General features: G+C 46.1%; 1 protein-coding gene across 3 annotated transcripts in view; it reads right to left on the bottom strand.

Annotated features, from left to right (window-relative positions):
- The window catches only part of Fut10 (fucosyltransferase 10), a 64,463-nt gene extending 41,292 nt beyond the window's left edge, over positions 1–23,171 (bottom strand). The window contains exons 1-4 of one of the 3 annotated variants that reach the window (XM_050146840.1): positions 23,040–23,166; positions 21,087–21,235; positions 15,419–15,754; positions 11,361–11,655 (exon numbers count right to left, since the gene is read on the bottom strand). In XM_050146840.1, coding sequence (XP_050002797.1) covers positions 11,361–11,655; positions 15,419–15,499 — 376 coding nt within the window. In that variant the 5' untranslated portion in view covers positions 15,500–15,754; positions 21,087–21,235; positions 23,040–23,166. Of the gene's footprint in view, positions 1–9,198; positions 9,342–11,360; positions 11,656–15,418; positions 15,755–21,086; positions 21,236–23,039 lie in introns of those variants that run through there. The other 2 variants (XM_050146841.1, XM_050146839.1) reach the window with 2 other exon arrangements.
- Positions 23,172–26,354: the final 3,183 nt, after the last annotated feature.

Genomic DNA, 26,354 nt, shown 5'->3' with positions numbered 1-26,354 from the left:
CTCCCTACAGACCAAGAATTCAAATGAGTCTACGGGGGACCATACCAATTCTAACTACCACAACACCCTTCCTAGGAAACAATTAGAAAACGGGCGGTAGCTACTCAGGGGGAACAAAACACAGCACCAATAATAGAGCTCCACCATAAAGCAGCAAAAATGGGGAGAAAAATACTCTCAGACTATCTGAAACTCCAGAATGAGGACAGTCCATAATATTCAGCACTATTAAAAAGCAAAACAAATTTCCCTATGAGAAAATTAATTTAATTAACACGTCATTGTAATAGGAGACCTTTTACTTCAACCTTATTCATTAAAACTTATTTACAGATAACTTTACATGTGTCTGATCTGCCTAATGGAACACAGACTTAACCGTAAGCAGTTAATAAAATTTCACAGACTTTGAAGATTTAGTTCAAGTAAATAAAATATACCAAAAAAAAAAATGAAGAAAGAAAAGAGAGAAAAAGGAAATAAAGTCATTGGATCTAAGCAAGGTTTCCATGGTGACAGTAATGTAAACAGTGATGATCTGGGATCTATTTACAGGCATGTGAGGAAGAAGATGATGACCTGGGAGTAATCAAACCCAAACAGGAAGCTGACGGCTGCTGCAGAGGGTGGAGAACTGGAGACAGTTTTCATTCTATCCGCTCTGGGTCTCACGTGAAGTGTGCCATGAGGAAAAGTTAAATTACAGCATTGCATTGCAACAGATTTCTGATGTAATATAATGTAACTATATTATATTTGAGGTAGAGAAATATATGCGTCTGGGGAAATTTATTAAAAATGAAGCTAACAGGGCCAGTAAAATGGCTCAGCAGGTGAAATAATTGCTGCATAGCCTGATGGCAGGAGTTTGATCCCCTGGACTGACATAAAGGTGGAAGGGGAAAACCGGCTCCACAAAGGTGTCCTCTGACTTCCTCACACATCCAGGGCACACATGCACCCTTCCCACACATGCACCCTTCCACACACATGCACCCTTCCGCACACACGCACCCTTCCACACACACGCACCTTTCCACACACACGCACCCTTACACACACGCACCCTTACACACACACACGCACCCTTACACACACATGCACCCTTCCACACACACGCACCCTTCCACACACACCCTTCCAGACACATGCACCCCTTACACACACATGCACCCTTCCACACACGTGCACCCTTACACACACATGCACCTTTCCACACACATGCACCCTTCCACACACATGCACCTTTACACACACACGCACCCTTCCATGCACATGCACCCTTACACACACACGCACACCCTTCCACACACACATGCACCCTACACACACATGCACCCTTCCACACCCATGCACCCTGCACACACATGCACCCTTCCACACCCATGCACCCTTCCACACACACACACCCTTCCACACACACGCACCCTTCCACACACATGCACCTTTACACACACACGCACCCTTACACACACACGCACCCTTACACACACGCACCCTTACACACACACGCACCCTTACACACACACGCACCCTTACACACACATGCACCCTTACACATACATGCACCCTTACACACACATTATAATCCTGTTCCTTCAACCTCGTGTGTTCTGGAATAGGCAAGGGCCACCGCACTAAGAGTGATTTTGTTTGTGTGTGTTACTGTTATTTAAAAAAGAAAAAAGTTTGACTTTGAACATTAAATTTAAATATTAACTTGATAAAATGATCAAAATTCTTCATCCTAAGGTCGTTTGTGCTCCTCCAGTATATTACCCCCACGCTGCTTTTTTCCTTTGTGCAGAGAGATGAAGCATTAAAGAATGACTCGTGAACATTTTAAAGCATAACTGGGGGAATAAAAATCAAGGCCCTTCTCCGTTACCAGGTTTAATTGTACAGAGCGCCCTCTAGTGTCACCGCATGAGAAACCATCCTGAAATCTGTAAATGAAATTTACTGAACAATGAACTCTTGAATCTTCGGTTATCTTTGTGTGCTCAGTCTCCTAATTCTAGGCCCCAGAATTAGGCTAGGACAATTTCTTTGAATGCACTGCTTCACTGTGGTCATTTGCAAAAGTTTTCACCAGATCATCATGGAACCTAGTTAATGATAAATTTAGAGAGAAATAAGTTCTAAGTCCCAAGCAAATGCTTCTTCTGTTGATGAAAAAGAACCCTTTTGCTGTTCCCGGCACCTTTCCAATCTACAGGTGCTTTCCGAATCCAAAGCAGAGTCGGATGGACGCTTGACATGATGGGGTGTGCACACTGAGAACCGGAAGTGCTTGTGGCAGTAGCTGCTTCCGCGACCCTTACTGATGTCTGCAGGCATCCGAAGGACAGCTATACTGTCACCATTAGTAACTGCTTGACCAAAATTACCGAAGAAGGACAAGGCAATACAGATAATGTACCTAAATCATCCCTGCTGGAGAACGGGAAGGGTCAACAGCAAAAGGCCACACTGATGCTCCCATTCCTTCCAAAAAGGAAAAATGAACAAACTCAACAGGAACCATTGCTTGTATCACTCACTTCTGTGCACGCAGAAGAGTGTGTTTCCTTCCTAAGCATTACTGACTGTTTGATAAAGTTGCATATTCCTCCCTGCCAAAACAGTGGCTCGTGTTCAGTTCTCTGTTGCTGGCTGACAGACAGAGTCCCCTGCACTTCCTCAACCTGCTGACTCTCGGGGTCTTGAGGTGATGCTCTGCCCTCCAGGTCACAGACCTCCTACCCCCACTGGCTCTGCTGATCATTTAGTCCAGGATCTGGGCTGCGGTGCTCAGGCATAGCAAGTCAGAGCCGAGTGGGGCCACTGGGGGCAATAAGGACAGCAGGGGCACTGAAAGCAGAGGGGACAGAGAGGGCAGTGGAGACAGTGGGGGCAATGGGCACAGCACGTGTCATTTCCACCAACCAAAGTTGCCAGCGTCCTGGCAGAATGCTTACCTACCCAAGCACTGGCACTTCCGGGTTCCACGGGCGCACAGGCACAATCAAGCGTTCAGGCAACTTACATAGCCACCCAGAGTCCTCAAGCCCCACATGACCTATGCGTAGCGTGGTCATGTGATCTACGCGTGCTGCAGCTACGTAAGCCCCTGTGTGCATGCGCTAGACGGCCTTTAAAAGCTGGACACCCGGTCCATGCTGTCTTCCCGTAACACACTTCAGACAGGCCTGAGCGTCCCCTCTTATTCCCTCTTAATAAACCCTTAAAGTGGGTTCCGTTATGTGTCTTGTGATCCATTCTCGTGCTCAGTAATTTCAGTATGGGTAGTGGAGGTAGTGGGGGTGAGAGAGCCCTATCCTGAGGCCCTCGCAGAAATCCATGGCTCAAGGTCAGAAATTCGGTGTCTCTAAAAAGATTTTAAGGCCGGTTCCTGAACTGCGAGCCGATAAACTGCTTCCCTCCCTACACTGGTATCAGCTTTGACCAAGAAACCCTCACAAAACATTCGTTTTGTTTCCATGTAAAATCGCCAGAACAATGCTGACAAAATTCTCCTATACAGACCAGCCAAACAGGACTTGGACACCAGCCTAAAATACAGTATTACTTCCCAGGAACCAAACAAATACATAATTAGGATAACAGTGTCCTGTGTAGCTTTTCTGTGTGAGATGCTGAGAATAAAATCCGGGGCCTTCAAGTACACTTAAGCAAATCCTCCTCCACCAAGCTGGCCTCGAACTCACAGCGATCCGCTTGCCTCTGCCTCCCGAGTGCTGGGATTAAAGGCTTGTGCCACCACCGCCCAGTTTAAAAAGAACATATGTCTTTTAAGTAAAAAAAAAAAAAAAAAAAAAAAAATGGGGGCTGAAGAGATGGCTCAGAGGTTCAGAGCATTGCCTGCTCTTTCAAAGGTCCTGAGTTCAATTCCCAGCAACCACATGGTGGCTCACAACCATCTGTAATAAGGTCTGGTGTCCTCTTCTGGCCTGCAGGCACACACACAGACTGAATATTGTATACATAATAAATAAATAAATCAAAATGCCAGAATCTTCACGCCTTCTGAGTATATGAGAGACACATAGATTTGTGAATCAAAAGGCTAGGGTTAAAAGTTGGGATTAGCTTGTGGATGATTGACAGTGATGACCATAACTCACAGAGCAGGGCACAGTCGTCTCTCAAATGAGTTAAATTAGGATGGTCTCAGCAGACTAGCTTGTGGGTATAACATGGAGAACTTTGAAAATGTTAGTTTGCACCCTCTTCCTTGTCTCAAGGTCCAGCCTATTAGTCCTGGATCCTGTGAAGGGACAGAACTGCCACCAACTATGCGCCTTGAGCTCCCAAAGGACAGAAGGGGCTGGCCAAAACAAAGTGCCACCCCCTACCCCCTCACTCCCCCTACCCTCACCTCCCCACCCCAGCATCCTGACGCACCAGCCAGTCTGCAGCACGGTTTCCCTGTATACTGACTGGGGAGGGATCCTCTCCAGTCCCGGAAGGAACCCTGTGAATGAGGATGCCCAGATACAGACTGAGGCTTGCTCACACACCCTGCCAGCTCCCCTTCCCTAACTCCAGCTAGAAGCTTCTCACTCTCACCCTATTTTTCGTCTGAACAAATTGTTCTCTGGCTTCTCGGTTTCCAAATTGACATTTCTCCCTCCCCTAGCCTGTTCCTAATTAAACGGCCTGACAAACTTGGTCTGCTAACCTCGCAGCGGCGGCTCCTCTGACAGCTCTCTGCTGCCCCCTCTTGTCACCGTGTGGAACAGGAGACTCGTGAAATACACTGAGTCTTTTGGCCATGGCAACTCTTTTGACAATACTTGGCACGCCTGGCACTGCCATAGGGAGCAAAATGAAAACTGCCCTCCTTTCTGTGAAACTCACGATGCAGTAGGAAAGGCGCACATTGACCAATCACATAGTAAACTGGGACGGAAGGATGAGTGGAACAAGGAGACTGAGGAGGGGGGCGGGTAGAAGGGACATCCCAGAGGAGGAAGCAGCATGTGGTCTCAGGTGGCAGGAAACCATGGGAATTACATGAGAAGAAAATCAGCCTGGTTAGAGGAAGCTGCCAACTGGAAGGCAAAGCCACAGAAGAGGCAGACAGTTGCAGGCAGGACCACTGGAGGCTGCTGGGAGTGGACAGTGTCCAGGGACGAGGTAGTGGTACTTAAGTCGAGAAGTTAAGGTGGAGCACGGGAGAAAAGAAGAAATTTGGTAAAGAGGCAGAGGCAAGGAAACGTTTTCAAGATTTAGGAGATACTATGGAAGCAAGGGAGTCGTACGAGGAACTGGTTCCCTACAGAAGGAAAGGGAGGCCCAGGAATGACTTCCAGTTTCTAGATCTCATGACAGGTCAACACTAGAGCCATTTTCTGGGTTTGGAGGTGACTAAGAGGCCCTTGAAATGGACAGCAAGCACAGAACAGGCACTGTGGTGGTCTGAATAAAAATGGCCCCCACAGTCTTACAAGGAGTGGCATTGTTAATTAAGTGTGGTCTTGTTAGAGGAGGTGTGTCACTCAGGACAGACTGGGAGATTTCAGGGCAGCTGGCACTCTCTCTTCCCCGCCTACAGATCCTGTGGGACTCCCAACTATTTCTCCAGCACCATGTCTGCCTGCATGCCACCGTGCTTCCCACCATGATAATAATGGACTAAACTTCTGAACTTTAAACAGCCCCAATTAAATGTTTCCCTTTATGGGCTGCCGTGGTCATGGTGTCTCTTCGCAGCAATAGGACACTGACTAAGACAGGCACGCAGACGGAACCGACAACCAGGAAGCCTGTATGGGACTGACCTAAGCCCTCCGCATATATGTTATAGTTGTGTAGCTTGGTCTTCTTGTGGGACTTCTAACAGTGGGTTCAGGGCTGTCTCTGACCCTTTGGCCATCTTTTGGAACCCTATTCCTCATTCTGGGTTGCCTTGTCCAACCTTAGTACAAGGGAGATACTTAGTCTTACTGCAACTTGATAAGCCATGTTTTGTTGATATCCATGGGAAGTCTGACCTTTTCTAAACAGAAACTGAAAAAGGAGTGGATTTGGTGGGGGAAGGACAGGGGGGACCAGGAGAAGAGAATGGAGGGAAAACTGTCAATGGGATGTTAGAAGAAAGAAAGGAAGGGAGGGAGGGAGGGAGGGAGGGAGGGAGGGAGGGAGGGAGGGAGGAAAGAAAGAAGGAATTCAGGCACTCAGAAAGGAGATCTGCAGAAAAAGGGGTATGTACTTGGGCCATCAGCCAGGGTCCTGTATGAGTCTCAACACTAAGTAGGGCCTTGCCTTATTCCATTTTCTGTTGCTATAATGGGTTACCCAAATAGAAAAGTATGAGGAAAATCAATTTATTTCTAACATTTTTGGAACTGAAGAAGGAGGAGCCTTATTGTTTGGTCATTACATAGTGGAGGGCTTTGTGGCATCCGCGCGTGGGGGCATGCAGGAGAGAGGAGGGACGCACTTTTATAATAACACACTCCCTTCTCAGATAAGCCTCTCCTGCAGTGAGGACATTACTACACTCACGCAGAGTCCTCGTGGTCTAAGCACTGCTTGTGAAACCGCATCTCCAACACCGGTGCACTGGAACTAACATTCAAGCATCGAACTTCAGGGATCCGTTCAAACCAAGGGAGCCCATCGGGAATTGGGGGTGTGAGACTCCTTGGGGAGCTTGTGGGATTTTTTTTTTCCAAGAGTGATGCAATAGGAACATGTTTCCATCAGCAATTTGGGGTTGCTACTGTCACTGATGGGAGGAGTTTAGGGAGACCAGCAAATCTCAGCACAACCCAGAGATCAAATGTCCCATGTCCCACTGCATCAAGGATGCTGAAAAGCTTTGTTTTTAATTAGCTGAGCCTGGGATCGAACCTAATCTCATTATCAACACCGAGGCTTGTACTCCTTCCCTGCTTTCAATTTATATTCAGTCTTCCAGGAGTGTAGGATTGCAAAGATTAGAGGGAAAGTGGTCTCTTGTTGAGTGCCTCCCCAGCACTACTCCCCAGTGGAGGAAACCCCATGAGCACTGAAGGGAACTCACTGTTTCCCTGTCATCCACGCTGGGGACTGCGGAAAAGACCCGTGGTCACCATCAGTGACTCTACAAATATATACAATTGTCTATTACAGCCTCCGCATGCCCAAACACACAAAGACTGAAACACTTACTAAACACAAGTCATTTTTCTTTATATGTCAGGAGGGCATAACATACATTTTGAATTGGTCTCTGCTGTACCACGTGGGCATCATTGTACCGAGTCTGATGGGATTATCAACCACCATCCCAAGGAGGACAATGAGAATGAGAAACCAGGCCTTAGTGTGAGGTCTGATTAATTCCACCCCAGAGTTCCAGCTAGACAACGGTGGCCTTGCCAGTCAGACAAAAAAAAAAAAAAAGGTGAGAAGCCAGAAATTCTGGGTAGGCAGAGACTCATCCCTGCCATAAATACTAGAATGAGGACTTGCTTCAGGCTGCGACATTACACATCTTTTCACAGTGACTCATCAGAGCCAGGGGCCCTGATAAAGGTTAAACCATAACTGAAGAAAATTTGGGCGCTATTGCTCTGTGAATAAAGTAGCTGTCTTGCTGGAGATTTTCGCCATAGCTAACTCCCCTTCTGTTACATATTTGGGGATTAATTCTCACAGTTCAGAACAGTCAGTCTCATTATTACCTAAGCATATATATATATTACCTAAGCAGAACAGTCAGTCTCCTATGCTGTTGGAGTTTACGAATCACATTCCCCTAGCTATGTGTGATCCTGCTGCTAGGCCCTCCTTCCTCTCTCCTAGGTAAACACAGAGACCTGCCTTCCTGCAATTATCTTTATCAAAGGCCATTTGTTTAGGGTTCAGGGAAAAGCACCCCATTTAAGGTATTCTCAGCTATCCAAGGACACAGAATTACTGCTTGCCCAAAGCTGCTGGTTCATAGCAATAATAATATGCCCTGGTTTTAGCTCACTTAAAAGACTCCTCGCTCCTTAGGCTCACCTTCGCCTCAGTTTACTGATGATTTACTGCTTGTGTTTAACTCTCAAGGACAGCAGGAGACCTAATTAACTGCGACCCAGAGAAAGACCCACAGTGCCCACGATCAGAGCGACTGATAACAGCGTACTCCAGAACTGATAATTTAGAGGCCTGGGTCTCCTCTTTGTTTCCTATCGCTTAGAGCAATAAGTGTAAACTGCAGATCTAGACCCAGAGAAATTGCAGCGTCTGGTGAATGTGCTGATCAGATCAGGAGCCATTAACGTCCTTCTGACTGCTTATGTAGGTTGCCTGGTTACGCAATATCATCTATGCATGCTGGGAGGAAAAAAAAAGTGGCATGCTGATTTAAAAGAAAAAAAACCCGTACCCTATTCATTTTACTCTTTACTAACCACCTAAAAATGCAGTGTAAGGCACTAGCCTTCCCCTCCAGAATTCCCTGATTTAATTTCTTTCTTAACTAACTTTCTCCACTAAGGAGCTCACCAGACACCTTTGAGCTGACAGCCATGGATCTTATTCAGCAGTATGGATGATTTTACACCAGGGGAGTCTGGGAAAAACAGGCAAGAGGTAGAATGCAAGGAATTCTGGGGAATGAGTAGAGACTGGTGAGCAGACAGAGATGTCTCTGACACACCTTTGTGGAACTTAGTAGAAAAGAGGAATCTCCCATGGCCATGGGAAGATAAACTGGAAACTGTGTTTCCAAGGGAAAGACGGTACAGAGTTTACTAGTGTGGTCTTCCCTCTTTGGGTGGGCACTAATTCTCTGGACTCCCTCCATCAGCAAGTGAGGAAAAGAGGTCACAATCTCAGGTGCTCCTGGAAGAGGAATCCAGGTAAGATCTGGTCTGGTCCCCAATCAGTATGTGGCACTTCAGAGTGCCCATAAGGGGCGGACGTTACCGCAATTCAAGCAGTTAAGGTCTAATCTCTGATCTCTAAATTGACCCTTCACATAGCATCTCAAGTGCAAATCATCAGCTAAGAAATGGCGAGACCTGCCCAACTCAGCCTGCTGTAAGGACAAAAGAACAGACTGCTTTAAGACTACCACATAGAAATTCGTCACATCAGGATGAATATGATTAAAAAAAACATGGGTGTGAATTTATCAAAGAATTGATAAAAATAGTTTAAATAGACTAGTTTTATTTTGACTTTTCCAGAAATGTAGGGTTGTATAAATTAAAGGGAAAGTGGTCCGCTCTCTGACAAAACACAGGCCCTAGCCTGACTAGAAAATTAAGTGTGGGGCATACAGATCTGCAGTCCTGGACAGTCACCAAGCAGAGTCCTGTTTTACCAGATCCAACCAGTCCCAGCTATTTGCGTTCCTGCCAGGATAGAAGGAAACCGTCACCCAGCAGAGCAATTGTTAACTGATAAAAACACAAGATTCTATATAATGTCTGAGAAGGAAGAGGGAGGCTAAAGCACGCTGTGTATAATGGGTGTGTGTGTGTGTGTGTGTGTGTGTGTGTGTGTGTGTGTATGTGTTGGAAGGCATAGGTGCTCAACTTGTTTCCCTGGGCAGAAGCCACTGCTACACTTAAAGAAATGTCTACTGGAGATTCCTAATGGCATCTACAATATTCAGTATTATTTTTCACATTTCAAAACTTGGAGGCAGAGGAAAAAAAGTCAGTGACGAAGCACTTACTTAGCATAAATGAGGCTCTGGTTCAATCCTCAGTGCTTTGCAAATAAACATCCAATTTGGTTGCTGAAAAGATGGCTCAACCAATGCTACCCCAAAGCGATGGTAGAACTGTCTGGGAAAGATTAGGAGATGTAGCTTGTTGGAGAGCTGATATTGGGGATGGGCTTTGAGGTTTCAAAAATCCTCACCATTCCGGATGACTATCTTTTCCTCCCTATCTCCAAATTTTGGATAAAATGTAAGCTCTCAGCTACCGCTCCTGTGTCATGTCTTCCTGCCTGCTGCATGCTCCCCACCATGTTGGTCACAGACTCTGCTACCCTCTGGAACTGTGAGCTTTCTAAGTTGCATTTGTCTTGGTGTCTCTTCACAGCGACAGAAAAGTTTCCATAGCAATCACCTTAACGACTTAGCTCTCTCCCCAGCCACTCTTTGATTCTGATTAATCTAACGTCAAAGAAATAAACAACATCATGCTTGTTTATGTCCACTTACATGTCTGTCATGATCATCAGAATTCCCTGCCTTCATCACAAATGGATATGTCAACTGATGTCAGCAATACCAAATTCCATGCAACAGATTTAGTAAGCACTGCATTCACCTATGAAACCACTGAGCAGCCCACCCAACCAAGCCTATGCTGGTGTCTTAATTGCTGTTCTACTGATACAAAGAGACCTCATGACCGAGGTGTCGTAGAATATAATTTTAAGATGTGTTGCGTTTGTTTATGCTGTGGAACATTTGTTTAATGGTGCAAAGATGGGTTGCGTTCTTTTATGTTGCATTTGTTTAACTCTGTGAAACTGTGTTATTTTGCCTGCCTAACACACCTGATTGGTCTAATAAAGAGCTAACTGGTCAATAACAAGGCAGGAGAAAGGATAGGCGGGGCTGGCAGGAAGAGAGAATAAATAGGAGGAGAAATCTGGGGAGAAAAATATCAAGGAACGAGAAAAGAAGAGACCAGTCACAAAGCCACACGGTCAGACATGGAATAAGAAGGAAAGAAAAGATACACAAAATTGAGAAAGGAACAAGCCCAGAATCTAAAGGTAGACAGGGTTAATTTAAGAAAAGCTGGCAAGAAACAAGCAAAGCTCAGGCCAGGCATTTATAAGTAATAAGAACTCTCTGTGTGTTTTTACTTGGGGCCCTCCCGAAGAGTAAGGGTAAAACAACCAGCTACACCAAGGCAGCTTATAAAGGACAGCATTTAATCGGGAGATTGGTTACAGTTCCAGAGGGTTAGTCCATGATCATCACTGTGGGAAACACGGTGGCAGGCAGGCAGGTAGACATGGTGCTGGAGCAGTAGCTAAGACCTGACAGAGGGGACTGGGCCTTGCATGGGCTTTTGAAACCTCAAAGCCCACCCCCAGTGACAAACCTCCTCTAACAAGGTCACACCTCCTCAACCTTCCTAAACAGTCCACCAACTGGGGATCATTCATTCAAAAGTATGAGCCAAGTGGGGCCATTCTCATTCAAACCAGCACAGTTGACCAGGATTGTCTGAAATCTGCTCAATGCCTCCGGAGGCTTCCGCATAGCCAACACTGAAGAAATCAGGTGTTCTAATACATATTCAAGGAGAGCTCTGGCCTCTGGGGGGAGGGGGGAATGAGTAGTAACTCGCCTTTGAACAAGACATTAACAGGCAAAAGGAGGAAGGAGACGCCCAACTCACCGTAGAAGAGGAAGGCCTTGGTCATGTGATGCTGCTGGAAGGTCCGGTTGATGGTGAAGAAGCAAGCATCTGCCCCACACTGGCCCAGCCTGCCAGTCTCCCCTGTCAGTGGAGACCACCACAGCACAATGGGGTAGCTCCCAACGTCCACTGTGTTCTTCACACCCAAGGCTAGGGCTTCCTTTTCAGGAAATGGGTGGAGACGGTGAGGCTCTTCCTCCACTTTTTTACGTCCATCTTGCAGATTGGAATTTTTAAACTTCTTCCTTTCAAATCTTCCAAGCTCAACCACGACCTGAGAGTGAAGACAACCGTTATCAGAATGTGATGCTTCCATTTCATTCAACAGAGCTCTTCCTGACAGTTTTCTGTAACAACATACCACAACCCCTTTATAATAACACACTTACAACCTCACAGTTCTGGAGGGCAGGAGCTAGAGACGGCCACATAGTCTAAAATCAAAAGGCCAGAATAGCTACATCCTCTACAGAGCCTGCGGGACAGTACACCTCTTGCTTTTTCTTTTAGGCATAGCTCACAACGCTTATTTGGCTCTCGGTCCCATTTTCAATCTTCAGATCTATTGCTACCACTCCTCTTGCTCCTGCCACTGCCCCCTCTGTGAAGAAATCCAGGAAAGGCTCTCTGGTTTTAATGACCTGTGTGATTACCTTCTACCTCAGTGGACAATTCTGGATAACCTCCTGTCTTGTTCCACTGGGTAATGCTATAACAGAATACCTGAGGCTGATAATCTCTAAAGAATAAAAATTTGTTTCTCAAAGCTCTGGAGACTGTGCTGTCCATGTTGAGGAGGCCAACAGAAGGAAAGGGGCAGGAAGGGTTGCGGCGTAGCTCAGTGCTGGAATGCTTGCCCCATACACTAGCAGCCCTGGGCTTCATCCTGGCACATGCCCTCCACTAAAGAGATTATTTTAGAGCCAGAGCGATGGTATATACTTGTGATCCTAGCACTTAAGAAGCTGAGGCAGAGGTCGGGCGGTGGTGGCACAAGCCTTTAAACCCAGCACTCAGGAGGCAGAGGTGAATCTCTATGAGTTTGAGGCCAACCTGGTCTGCAGAGCAATTTCCAGGACAGGTTCCAAAGCTACACAGAGAAACCCTGTCTCAAAAAAAACAAAAAACAAATAAAAAAAGAGGCTGTGGCAGTAAGATACCAAGTTCAGGGTCAACATGGGGTACAGAGTGAGATCTTATACCAAAAAAGGGAAGCAAGAAAGAATCAAATTCATCTTTTTATCAGCAAACTGCTCCTAAGATAGCGCAATTCCACTATAATAGCGCTAATATTAATAATAATAATGTCCACAAGAGGACACGCACCCAGTAACCAAGGGCAGCTCCTTTTCAATGGGCTTGCTATTCCTGGTGTGAGAAAAGGGCCACTGACCACCAAACATCACCGGGAGTCCATAAGTTCCCTAAGGAAAAGGTAAAACTTCGACTAGATTCTCAACAGTACCCATGCCAACTAAGATGTTAGGACCTCCTCTATGAAAGCCAAGTGCTATTCCAGAAGACTTAAAAAATACATTAGCTTTAAGGGACTGAAACCAAGTCAGCCCTTGCCAAGAGCTTCCTCGGCATTTCTATAATGTAATAACATGGCTCTCCCCCCAAAAGCTTGATGGGAAGAAGTTAATTTACAGCCCCAGACCCCTCTCTTCATCTGACCTCCCTTCTTACTAATGTACAACCAGTATCTTACAGAAAAAGAAAAAAAAAAAAAAAGACTGTCAAAACTCCCTGAGCCCCTAGAACAGGAGTGAGTTTGAAGTTAGCCTGGGCAGGAGAGACAGGGACAGGGGCAGATCTACCAAACCAGTCTCAAAAAGAAAAATGATACATATTTGTTAGAGAAAAAAGAAAACCATACTGCAAGAGTCTAACCCCGGCCTACCAGTGGACTCCAGCAGCATGCCATGCGGCCAGGGTAGGTGAAACTCAACCAGATACATCTACCAAGAGCCCTCCTGCACCTATAATAATCTCTTTGTGATAAGGAAGCATGGTCCAGCCTAGCATCACAGTGAACTGAGTGGAACAACAGGAACCAAACTCAGGCCTGGAGCTGTCTGCCTCAGGCTCTGAGAAGAAAACATGGGCCCACCTGGCACCTTGCAGCACCGGCCAGATGGGCACGATATGAGTGAGCAGAGGTATGGAATGCTGTGGTAAGGGAGGGACAGAGAGACAGACAGACAGGCTGGTTCATGGCCTGTGGAGGAGCTGATGAGGTGAGAGAGGAAGGGAGCGGGCTGAGGGGAATGGCTTGATTGCCACCCAGGGTCAAGATGATATTCGGCCTTGAGCTGCTGCTGGGACTCAACGGCTGTGTTTCTGGCCTGACAACCATGGTCTGTTGATGCCGCTGGCCTCTGACGCCAACCAAAGCAGAGAGGCCAGAGCTATACAGAGCTGGCCCCAGGCTGTTACCAAGGTTACTAGTTGCTCTCCACAAGCTGGTGGTGAGGCCCTACTGCTGAAAATGCACTTCCTTATATCACTGAACACTGAGACATCCATCTGGGGACCAACTAGAAGCTTCACCCCTATTGAATAGCATCCACAGTGCTGGAAGGTGCTCCGTATACTATCAGAGGAGAAAGGGAATGATCAATACCAGCCAGCTACAAACCCTGCAACTTATACCAGCTACCTACCTACAGTTCAACAGTAGCACAACAGTTATGGTAGTAACTGATCGGTTTCTGATTGGATGTAAGGCCTGCTCCTTAAATAGAACTGCTGAGACTCCTAGAGTATCCAAGAACAGGCAAACTATGAATACTATTGTCCTGCTAAAGGAACAGATCAATAAAATGACTCCTAACGCATCCTTTTACACCAGTAGATCAGGGCCTTACTCAGTCCGGCTTAGAGACGCTTCTTCTTGCAGTGTGTGGCAAGCAACACAGAGTCCATGACTGGACAGTGTGCAGAGAGTGAGAGACTTCGGAGCCCTCGGCTCTAAACAGGATGTTGTCATCAAACCTCACCTCAGGGGTCAGGATCTCCATGGAAGAGGAGGCAGAAAGAGCCAGAGGTAATGGTGTCTTCCACACAAAACAGTACTGATGCCCATATGGACTCACAGAGACCGTAGCCGCATGTGCAGGACCTGCACAGAGTCAAGCAGATGCTATCCCAGCACTGAGACAGGAAACTGGGCTCTGGCTCCCATCCCTGACTAAGACGCTATCTAGACTTGATACAACCTGGCAATGGAAAAATCAATTTTCTCCAATGGGGTGTCACGGGATGGATCAACCACACTGCATGGCAGGCTCCATGCCAACACAAAAACGCTCCATTTTTTTCTGTGGGCTCTTTGTTTCATTTTGACTTTTTTGGTCTTATTTTTATTTGTTTTGATTTTAGTTTTTGTGTTTCTCTGCTTTTTTTTTTTAAGAGAGAAAACAAACAGCTGGATAGGTAGGAAGGACTGGAGAAAAGTTGGAAGAGAGGAAAAACACAATCAAAATACACTATATGAGAACAATTTTTAAATAAATTTTTTTTTAAAAAAATAACTGAACGTGATGACATATGACTATAGTCACACACTTAGGGCATTAGAGGCAGGAAAATCAGATGTTCAAGGTTATCCTTGAATACGTATCAATTCTGAGGTTCACCTGGGTTTCATGAGACAATTCTAAAAAGAAAAAGAAAATGTTCTCCCAAATGGGCCTGATGGCTCCTTCCTCTAATCCCAACACTTAGGAATCAGAAACAGAAGTATCCAGAGTTCCATACCATGCTGGTCTACCAGCAGAAACCTAGACACACACACACACACACACACACACACACACACACACACACACACGCACACACACAAGAAAATAAGAGAAGAAAAACGGAACTAGGGTGTTCTCTTTTGTATTGTGTAGCATGGGCTCAGGATGCAGAAAAGTTAAGCAGACAGCAATTACTCAGAGTTCTCTGAGGAAAGGGAAGAGAACTGGAAAGGAAGGGGCTGCTGAGGGCCTAGCAACGAACCCGCTCTACACAGCCCGGATTCCCAGTACCTGCAGGGTGACCATCAGAAAGACAGCAGCCGTCACGCACAGGCAAGACGCCAGAAGCTTCCGCCTCTGAATCCGCATCATGCTGCCCTGTCCCGGATGACTGAGAAAGGGCTGGCCTGGCTACCAGGTGTCCTCCAGTCAGCCCGCAGCCAGAGACAACTTCACATGGAGGAACCATCTGGGTGCCGATTTCCTGCCGGGAGCTGGTCTCCATGAAGGACTGAGATCCAAGGTTCAGAATGGGTCCGGCTTGGCGCTGGGAAGGAACAGCATGCCGTCTTCTCAGGCTATTATCAGAGCAGTCGGAGTCCTCAGACACAGCGCCATCCAAAAACACTGCAACAAATGAATAATCTTTTAGCCATATGAGCTGATAGACATAGGTTTAGTGCATAAAAGCAGTGAAGTCTTAAACCAAAAGGAACCTTTTAGATCAGATCGTATACCTCACTAAACTGAATACCTAGTCATACATATGCCTAACACCTCACTCAGAAAGAAAGTAGCTGAGACCAGAATGGTTACCTAACTTGCCCAAGGCCACACAGCCCTATCAAATCCCACGTCTCAGATCTCTTCCTAATTTCTCTGCCATTAGAAGACTGGACTCCAGGGTTAGTAAGATGAAGTCACTTCTTAACCAGGTCTCAAAGGAGTAAGAAACAGACCACATGCCCACTTCTGAAAAGGCTGGAGGAAAAAAATAATAAAGGCTCAGGCTTTGGTTAAAGATGAAACAGTGATGAACTGAAGAAACCAGCCAGCTCAGGGAGGGATTCTGCTTACTGGGTTATCTGCTGAGTCTTTTGTGGGATTACAAGAAAGCAATGGATGTGGGCAATAAGATTTTCATGGGGGCTGGAGAGATGGCTCAGAGGTTAAGAGCATTGCCTGCTCTTCCAAAGGTCCTGAGTTCAATTCCCAGCAACCACATGGTGGCTCACAACCATCTGTAATGGGGTCTGGTGCCCTCTTCTGGCCATCAGGCATACACACAGACAGAATATTGTATACATAATAAATAAATAAATATTAAAAAAAAAAGATTTTCATGAATCTGAACTGGCTGCTTTTTTTTTTTTTTTCTTTTGGTGTTTTTAAGACAGACCCTCATGAAGCCGGGCTGGCCTCAAACTCACTGGTGTAGCCAACCTCTGATCCCTTCCCCACCCGATTCGACCTCCTAAATGATGAGATTATAGGCGTCCATTAACATGCCCAGATTTATGGGGTATTAGGAATAAAACCCAGGGCCTTGTGCATTTGAGGTGAGCAGCGTATTGACTGAGTTACCTTCCCAACCTTCTCAGGAGAGAAAAACAAAACCTCTTAAAAGGCACAGGATGGTAACCATGACTGCTTTTTATCCCTGATATGCCGTAACTCCGACATCCTGGGCAAAGTTCTACGGAGGCAGAATGGGAGCAGAACTAGAGGACACTGTATGTTAAGGGCTGGATTCTAAGTCTGAGTCACGTGTCTCCAGGATGCAGAAATGGAGATGAACTAGAAAGATAATATTGGAACAGAGGTCAGGAGACGGGCCTGTATCTTAACAGCATGCTCCTCTTTCATGACTGTTTTATTTTGGTTTTTGTGTGTGTGTGTGTGTGTGTGTGTGTGTGTGTGTGTGTGTGTATGTGCTTGTGTCTGTGAACTCATGTGTGTGTGTGTGTGTGTGTGTGCGTGTACCAACAGAGGCCATAGAAGACACTGGATACACTGGAGCTAGAGTTATAGGAAGGCTGTGGGCCACCCACTGGATTGAGCCACCCAATCCACAGCAAGAACTCTTAACTCCTGAGCCATTTCTCAAGCCCCTCTATTGACTGATTACTAAATTTAGGATAGATTGTTAAGAGCCATAAGAACAGGATGTTGGCTGTGAGATTGTGTCTCTCAGAAATGTGAGGGATAAAAGTCTCACCAACATGGCTGCCTAAACATGACCTGGACAAAAACAATACCAATATACATGCCAGCATAGAAGGGGAATCTCATAGTGTCCCAACCCCAGAGAATAACAGTAGGCAAGCAAGGAATTCTGGGAACAGGAGAAATGGTGTTCCCCATGAAGAGTCCTCAAACTGATTAGACAGTACCAAGCGGTCAGCCCTATTCATGCGAGTAACATTATACAGATTGAGTTGGCTTTATAGATATGTGTGTATAAATATATATATGTTTATATATATTTATATATATATATAAAGTGTTTAACAATTTTTAAAAGGCCATAAATTTGTGAGAGAGCAAGGGGATATATGAGAGGGGTTGAAGGGATGAAAGGGAAGGGGCACATGATAAATTATGTGCACATGTAATTATATTATAATCTCAAAAACTTAAGTTTTTTACAAAATCATAACTCTGGCAAGTACTACAACCAGAAACAGTTTAGCTCTGAAATTCATGTCTTCTTTCCTCATTTTTAATGTCAATGCTATAAAAGTCACACTAAATGATGCTACCACGGAGAACAAACGAGTCTGAGTAGAACAGTTGTCATCAGGTGGGACCAAGAGGAAGGGAAGAAAAGGCTCTAGGAACCTCGGAAGTGCCCTGCAGGATTCTACTCAGCACATATTGATAGCTATTAGCTACATAAGACGTGGACCTAGCACTTTGAATCCCAGGTTCGGGTCTGCCATTCAGACCGTATAAATTTGGGGAAGTGGCTAAGTATTTGTGATCCTCAGTGGATTCACGGCAAGTAATAAACCTCATCCTTTCCCCTGCATGGCAGAGAGGGTATTAAACTTTCATTGTATGTGCAAAAGTAATTTACTATAGCTATAATTAATATGACCCAGATTAGGTAGTGAACTATTAACATCTTAGATGAGAATAAAACTACACCACCTCAGACCAGCAAGATGGCTCAGTGGGTAAAAACATTTATCATAGAAAGCCGCCAACCTATGTTCAATCCCTGAACTCGTGGTGGAAGACCAGAAACAACCTCCAGAAAACCGTCCTCTGACCTTCACAGGTACCCACTGTCACACGCCATATTCACCCCACGCCAATCACATATACAATCATATAAACCATGAGAAGTCAACTTAAGACTGTAACATTTTGCGAAGAGTTTTAAATCTGTCACTTCGTCTAATATTACTTGTAACCACCTTGGAAAAACAAGGTGAGTATTATTAATTCCAGTTATTACAAAACTGAAGTTAAGCCTCACTAAATTTCAGCAGTTGGCCTGGGATCATATTTTTAGCAGTGGGTCTAAATCAGGTCACCTGACTCCAAGATCAATAGAAAGGAAAGAGACACCACCAACAGTGGCGGCTTTAGGACAGGAAGGTCGAGAGTAAAGGAAAACAGAAGGTAGAGATTCTGAAACTAGCTTGGGATATATTTATAGCTAAGATCTCAGGATGACTGGAGGGCCTTTTTGCAATTTTTAATCGGTCATATCAACTACCAACAAATAATTCAAGATTCCCTTGCATGTAGAGAACCTCAAGTTAGTTTCCTGCCGAAGCCAGGAGTGTAGGAAGGTGTCAGGAACCTGGCTATGATTAAATATTCACCCCGAAGAGCAGCCTTTAGTAGCTGAATTACACCCTCAGCAACCTGCCAGGCCTTAGGGTACATTTACAATAATAGCACTCAATCTAACCCATGCTAGGAATTAGCCAGGAGCGTGTCATCAAGTCACAAGTCCTCCAGCTGGTGAGGACAGGTGGACCCACAGAGAGCATCATCAAAGCCCTCAAGCTCCAATGTAATGGCACCCCAAGAGGAGGAGGCTCCCTGTGTTTCTGTTTCATCTTTGCCTCCCGGGTGAACCTGAGTCATTCAGGACAATGCCCCGTAATATTCTTTTCCCGGACAGAGGAATGTATCTGTTTATAGGCGGCGGTCTGTAATGTCTAAAATGGTCTCTAACTAACCAACTCCTAACTCTAAGAGCTGAGTTTCTGCAATGCATCACACGCATGGCTGGTGTACACTACCCAGGGTTGCCCGTCTCGTTTTTATTCAGGTATCTGTACCGACCTGCTCTTGGGGTTCTCACAGGATACAAGTGCTCAGCTGCAGCCACTAAGAGCACCTGTCTTGAAAGCAAAACAAACAAACAAAAATCTCTAATACACCCCCTTAAAGTGTGGCCGTCCTTAGGAAGAAATGCCATGGTATGCTGGCAGGAATGTGTCTTATTTTCAAGCACTTTTTACTGCCTCCTTTCAACTATGCCCCATCAAGACCCTTCATTTATTCTGACAGTGGTTCCCTCAAAGCCCCAAAACTGGTGTTCTTCCCCGCCCCAGCCCCTTGGATTCTGCACTCAGCTAAGTATAAATTAATGCCCTAGAATGAAAATCTTACTGAAGTCTGTGCATGCCTTTGCAAAGGTTCTAAAAAGAGGCCCAGTATGGGGCTGTAGCTCATTGGTAGATCACCTGCCCACCATACACAAGGCCCTGTGCTTCATCCCTAACATGGAAAAAATAACATGGATGTGCACCCCACTTTATTCCTCTACCTCCTCTACCTTACTCCCTGGTCTCCTCCTCGAGGTCTGTGTTCCTGCTGCTCCCAGAATGTAACTTGCCTTTTCTGTACTGCTGAACCAACTTTGAACACCAGTACCTCTTGGGAAATGTTGCAGACATTCTAGACATTTCCCAAGACTTCTGGGGGTGGGGAGGGGCTATGGACTGACCTAAGGACTTCAAACACACTAATTAGGCAAATGATCTACCACTGACCTACATGATTGGAATTATTTTTATTTTCCTTTTTGTTTTTTGTTTATTTTTGTGGTTTTGTTTTGTTTCTGTTTTGAAGACAGGGTTTCTCTGTGTAGCTCTGGCTGTCCTGGAACTTGCTGTGTAGACCAGGCTGGGCTCGAACTCACACAGATCCTTTTGCCTCTGCCTCCAGGGTGCTGGGATTAAAGACATGCCCAGCTCCGGTTTCCTTTATAGTAATTCAGTATTTCTTTCTGTTAATTAAGGTTTTACATAAGCTTTTTCAAAAAGTATTTAGAAAGCATGTCAATTAAAATAAGCTTAATGTTTCCTTTTTCCAAAGCCCATTTCGGAAATGTTCCCTATAGTCATGAAGTGTTATCACTGTAAGGAAAACAAAGCCTGACAGCAGCAGCTTACAGGAGGAAGGACTTACTTTGGCTTTCCATTTCAAAGGATTTCAGTTCATCCTGCTGGAGAAGGATGGTGGATCAAATAGCTCCATGGTAATGGGAGTATCAGGTGGTGAGTGCTCCCACAAATCAGAACCAGTGGCCAATATAACCTTCACAGTCACCCCTAGTCGCTGTAGGACCCAGCCCTGACAAGCTCAATAGAGGCCGGAGTCTCAGTAGTTTACCCTGAGGCAATATCTGTTTCCCCATAAAGACCACAAACTGAGACCACACAGGCACCTCCGAGGAACAGACCACCCAAAAGAAATCCCAACCATTGTAGATAGGATCACCTGCCAACACATACCCATTGCTTTTCACCAGGACACCCCTAGACAAATGTCAGCCAATCAGGGGTCCTGAATCTTAGAAATCCCTCACCCCCATCTTTGCTACTATAAAAACCCAACTCCAACTGAGCTGGGGCTCTCCAATCATGACAATAGTTGGACACACGGAGAGTCCAAGGTCAAACTTGAATAAATGCTCTTTGCTTTTACATACAGGGTTCGGTCTCCTAGCTGGTTTTGGGGAGACTCCATGATCTGGGCATAACAGTCACCTCCTTCCATCACTGAGGCCACACCTCCTAAAGGCTCCACAACCTCCCAAAACAGCATCATCAGCTGAGAACCAAGTGTGCAGACATGAGCCTGGGGGAGAGGGTGTTTGGTGTAAAATGATGAGAGCTGAGTGAAATGCAACATTTCTTGGGAAAATCAACTCTACATAAGTATAAAAGCACTTAAATACAGGCTGGGAAGGTTTTTGTACAAAGCCAAATTTATACATACATGTAACATGGACCAAATTATAACCTTTTCCTCTATTTCCTAGATATAATCCTGAGGGGGTTTGTGAATGTTGTTTATAAGAGCAAACTTGGGAACTGCTTTACTTTGGTCCTTGAAGAATACAAAGTGATCAATAACACAGTAACAATGGAGTCTTTGATTCACTATTAGACACTGCCATCTAGCAGGAAAGCAGATGAGTTATTACAATTTCCTAATTTTAACACACCTTATTGGTCATCTGATGCACTGCCTTTGGCTTAGAGGCAAGAGAGGGGTTCTGGATTTCATTTTTTTTTTTTTCTTTTCTTTTCTAAGACAGCATCAGGCTACATAGCCTGGGCTGGCCTCTAAATTGCTTTCTCCCACCTTGGAATCCAGAATGAGCTTAAGAGACACAGGAAACAAAAAATGAAAGGAGGACACCGTTGCTCTTGGGTATGGTGGAGGAGAAGGTTTACTGTCGATAAGAGGAAGCATAGTCAGAGGCAGGGACATCTGAGCGTCCAGAGTGGACGTGACTGGCAGGCTGAGCCATGTGGGGAGAGAGAGGAGGAGAGAGGGGAGAGACAGGAGACCAAGAGGCCAAGAGGGCTGTCATAGACAAATGGCTGAGTTATATGAGGAAAGGGGGCTGGAGGAGGGTAGCCTAGACCAGTTCCCGGGCTGGAGAAGTTTCGGGTAGGGGTAGGGTTTACTAGCCAGATGGATTCTGTAACAGGTTGGGACTGAGGGATGCTGGGAGAGTCTGGTAGGCCACCAGCATACGCTTTGATGTGTTCATGGACACCTCAGGCGATTGTGAACTACAAGAGTCTCGGAAAGCATTTGAGAGACAGGCATAAGACAGAGACCACGGTGCTGTCTGTATTGGGGGATGGAAACTCGAGTGTTCCAACACTTGAGCTGTTTATTCAAGTCAGACATCAATCCAGGCCCTGCCTGAAAGAACTCCATCTGAGAGTATGATGGGCCAAAGAGAAGCAAGACTAGAGTTTGTGGTATGACATCTCTGGCCCAAGCTTGTGTGGAGTGCGGCACTTCATCTTAGAGAAGCTACATTTGAAGACACTAAGGTCCTGAACAGGTTCTGCATCTCATGATACGACATGAGTCTCATACTGCGCGCCCTAGCTGGGTACAAAAGTCCTGAAAAACAACTTGTGTGTAGATAATCAAAGCCAGCTTCTGCAGAGACTCTTCCAAAGAATATACTAAATGCACAAAGTTTCCACCTCAGGAAAGGCAAAACTGCTACTCGCTGGGCACAAGATTCTATCAACAAGTGTTTCTCGGTGAGCACCCAGGTACCAGGGAGCAGTTCAAGACAGCGGGGGACTTTTGCCTGGGGCCTTGCAAAGGAAGCTGGGCTGCCGCCCCGGCCCCGCCAGGAAGAGCACTAAATCACACCCTCGGGATACCATGCTCCTCCTCCCTGCTCCCCGAACCCAAGGCTCCGGTGCTTTCAGAGGCCAGATCAGCTTGCACCCCAGTTTCTGACTTGAAAAGCGGCACCAGGGTTTCTAGGCTCTCCCAGCAGACATGGGCTCTTTGCCTGGGCCCAGAAAATGTTTTCTCTTACACTCCGCTTCCGCGCAGAGCTGCGCTGTCCTTCAGCTAAGCACCAGCAGGCGCCCAGTCTCCGCCAGCCCAGAAGACTCACCTTAGGCTTCCGAGAATCAAAACAAATCCCAGTCAATGTACTTCAACCAGCCTCTGGGGTGCGCGACGCTCGGTGCACCCCAGGGTCCTCATTTTTCTATCTAGGCTCCAGAGCTCTCCCGAAGACCCGGAAAGATGGAATGGCAGGCGCAACTTCAGGATCACCCCGCCGCAGTTAGCTTACAGATCCAGGATCCACGTTTTCATGGGTGCTGTGTTTAAAAACTCCCGGTCTCTACTTCAAAAAAACTTTGGACCGCCCCCTCACCGGCGTACCACAGGACCGTAGGCTCTAGAACCCCTCACTCACGTCCAGAAAAGTTTGGAAAGTTCTCTATAAAAGTCCCCTGGAGCTGCTCTTCCAGAGGACCCGGGTTCAATTCCCAGCATCCACATGGCAGCTCACAACTGTCTCTAACTCCAGGATCCAACACCTCACACACACATACATGTAGACAAAACTCCAATGCACACAAAATAAAAATAAATTACATATCTTTTTAAAAAGCTTCTCAAGAAAGGAAGACTCATGAGAGACAAGTAGGGAGATGGGGAGGGGAGGGTAAGTTGACACGGGAAGAGGGAAACCAGGTGCAGCAGCCAGGAAGCCCAACGGTACAGAGAGAGCGGCCACCCAAATGTTTGAATTATATTGGGAAGGGCAGCCCTGGGCTAGAGAAGTTTAGCGTAGGTAGTGGGGTAAGTCATTTAGGAGGGCCCAGTAACAGATAGGGACTGAGGGATTGCCGGGAGAGCATCGCTGCCAGGTCCTCTCTGATGTGTTAAAGAGGCACCTCAGCCTCTTTAGGTGTTAGGTTTGAAACCTAACACTTTTAAAGTCTCAGGAAACTGCCCTCACTCTCTCAGAGGACAGAAACACAAAGTCAACCTTCAACTAAATTAAACCAAAGCACCCAGCAGGGGTTTGCTATGGGCTCAGTGTTTTAGATGCCCGCATATTCCTGGTGCCCATGGTGTTGGGAGCTGGGACACCTTGGTGACTAATGAGATTTGACCCCTTATGAAAAGGTAGGGGTGCCCACTTCAAACTATCAGCTTAAGCATTCAGATCCTAACAGGTATGTTACACAGCAAGACTAATTGGAAAAAAAAAAAAAAAAAAAAAAAAAAAAACAGCATCTGAAGTTTTCTGTTTGTTTTTTTGTTTTTGTTTTTGGGGACAAAGTTTCTCCTGGCTGTCCTGGAAATCCCTCTGTAGACCAGGCTGGCCTGGAACTCAAACTCACCCAGTAGACCAGGCTGGCCTCTGCCTCCTGGTGCCGGATTAAAGGCATACAATGCCCAGTTTAAAGTAGTCTGTGTTGTTGTTGTTGTTGAGAAGACCACTGTGGCACTGGCCTTGGGACAATGTGGTGCCCAAAGGCTGAGAAAGGTGCCTGAGTCAGAAAGCAGCCTCTTTAACTGTTCTTCCCTGATGAATAAAGGATCTCTCTGTGCAAACAGGCGTTTGGATGTGGTTTGTGCCTGATCCAGGGGCCAGGAAGACGCCTCGGTTGTGCAGGAGTCCCCATCAGTACTGGTTGGGGGTGTTTGTTCCTTTTGTCAACTTGGCACAAACCAGAGTCAATCAGCAGGAGAAACCTTATCGGAAAAGATGCCTCCACTATATTGGCCTGTAAGCAAGTACGGATGTGTGGGATGGGGGCAATGCATTTTCTTCATTAATGATTCACGTGGAAGAGCCCAGTCCACTGTGGGAGGTGCCACCCCTGGGAAAGTCCTGGGATCTATAAGAAAGGTAGCTGAATACGGGCCAGTAAGCAGCATTCCTTCATTGCCTTTGCTTCAGCTCCTGTCTCAAAGTCCTGCCCTCTCTTCCCCTCACAATGGACTATAAGCTGTAAACTGAAATAATCCTTTACTCCCCAAGTTGTTTTTGGCCATGGTGTTTTATCCCAACAACAGAAAGCCAACTAGGACAAAAAGAAAGAAAATTGTTATAAAAAGCTGTAGTATCTTCATGATGCGTTGTGTCGTTATTAAATATGAGGTAAACTCTCTCCTCTAGCCACTGCCCACATACGAAGCACACGCACTGGGCTTCTATACCCTTAGATGGGTAGGTAACCATGCCCAATGGTATAGCTACATCCTGGACGGGGGCACTCTACAGACGGAACTTCGAAGAAATAAAAAGGAAGTATCAAAATTTATAAAACTGTAAAATAAGTCTGGACTGAAGCTTGATTAATAAAAACTCAGAGATAGAAACTGGGGTTCAACCTGAAGGTCAGAAAGCACAACAGCCAGCCACTGGCTCGTACCTCAGTCCAAAATGGCGATCCCGCCTCCAGGAGTCTCAGAATGGGGCTGTGAGTGAGAGCTGTCTCCTTTTATCTTCCTCTCTAGTGCTGGGATTAAGGGCGCGCACCACTAGGTCAGAAAAGCAAAACTGGACTCTTCTCGAGGGTGTCTTGTCTGAGAAAGAGCCACAAGGTGAGGCTACAGATTCTTTGTTAAGACGCCACAAGCCCAGTGCAGCGCATGGCAGGTGCTTTCGGTCAGAAACACGACTCCCTACCTCACAGCACCCTAACATGCCCGAGGTAATCAACCTCAAATCCAGAGAGTTTTATCTGAAAAAGGAAAGAAGGGAGGGAGGGGGGATGGAGGGGGGAGTGGGGAGGGAGGGAGGGAGGGAGGGAGGGAGGGAGGGAGAAAGAATCCAGTTTTGTCAGATGGAGTAAATTTAAAATCAAGAGGCTGCACAGGGTGCTCACCATGTTTTTTTAAAAGTCTCAGATGGTGAAAAACGCACCCAGCTGGGATGTAAAGGGCTGAAAGGAGCACTGGGCTGCAGAAGGGCACGGCTTTAACCCCAGCACTCACTCTGGAGGCACAGTTAGGCAGATCTTTTAGTTTGAGGCCAGTCTGGTCTACAGAGTGAGTTCCAGGACAGCCGGGGAGACACGGAGAAAAACAGTGCATCCTGACTGTTGTCTTTATAGCAGCTCTCTCTGCCACAGCTTTTCTCCGATGGCACTGAGCCTTTCACCACAGAAGAAAGGAGGCCAACACGAGGGCCTACGGGTGTAAGCCAGATGGGGTCCCAGTGCTTGAGGCTGGAAGTAAACACAAGCCCCCACTCCTAACCCAGAAGATTAACCACTCGCAAAGGAAAAGTTAGTTTTCTCCAACAGACTCTTATTGGGCACACAAACCACAGACTGCTGCCCGGGGTTGGCAGTAGATGCCCAAAATAAACTGAACTCAGTAGAATTTTGGCAGGTTTTATCTTGCAATGCTTTGTTGTGGTTTGGGGTTTGTTTTTTTTTTTTTTTTTTTTTTTTTGCTT

The sequence above is a fragment of the Alexandromys fortis genome, unplaced genomic scaffold (genome assembly GCF_014885135.2).
Source record: "Alexandromys fortis isolate MF-2015 unplaced genomic scaffold, M_Fortis_MF-2015_v1.1 scaffold_55, whole genome shotgun sequence".
Lineage (NCBI taxonomy): Eukaryota > Metazoa > Chordata > Mammalia > Rodentia > Cricetidae > Alexandromys > Alexandromys fortis.
The sequence above is the reverse complement of the archived record's forward strand: the minus strand, read 5'-3'. Positions and strand labels throughout refer to the sequence as shown.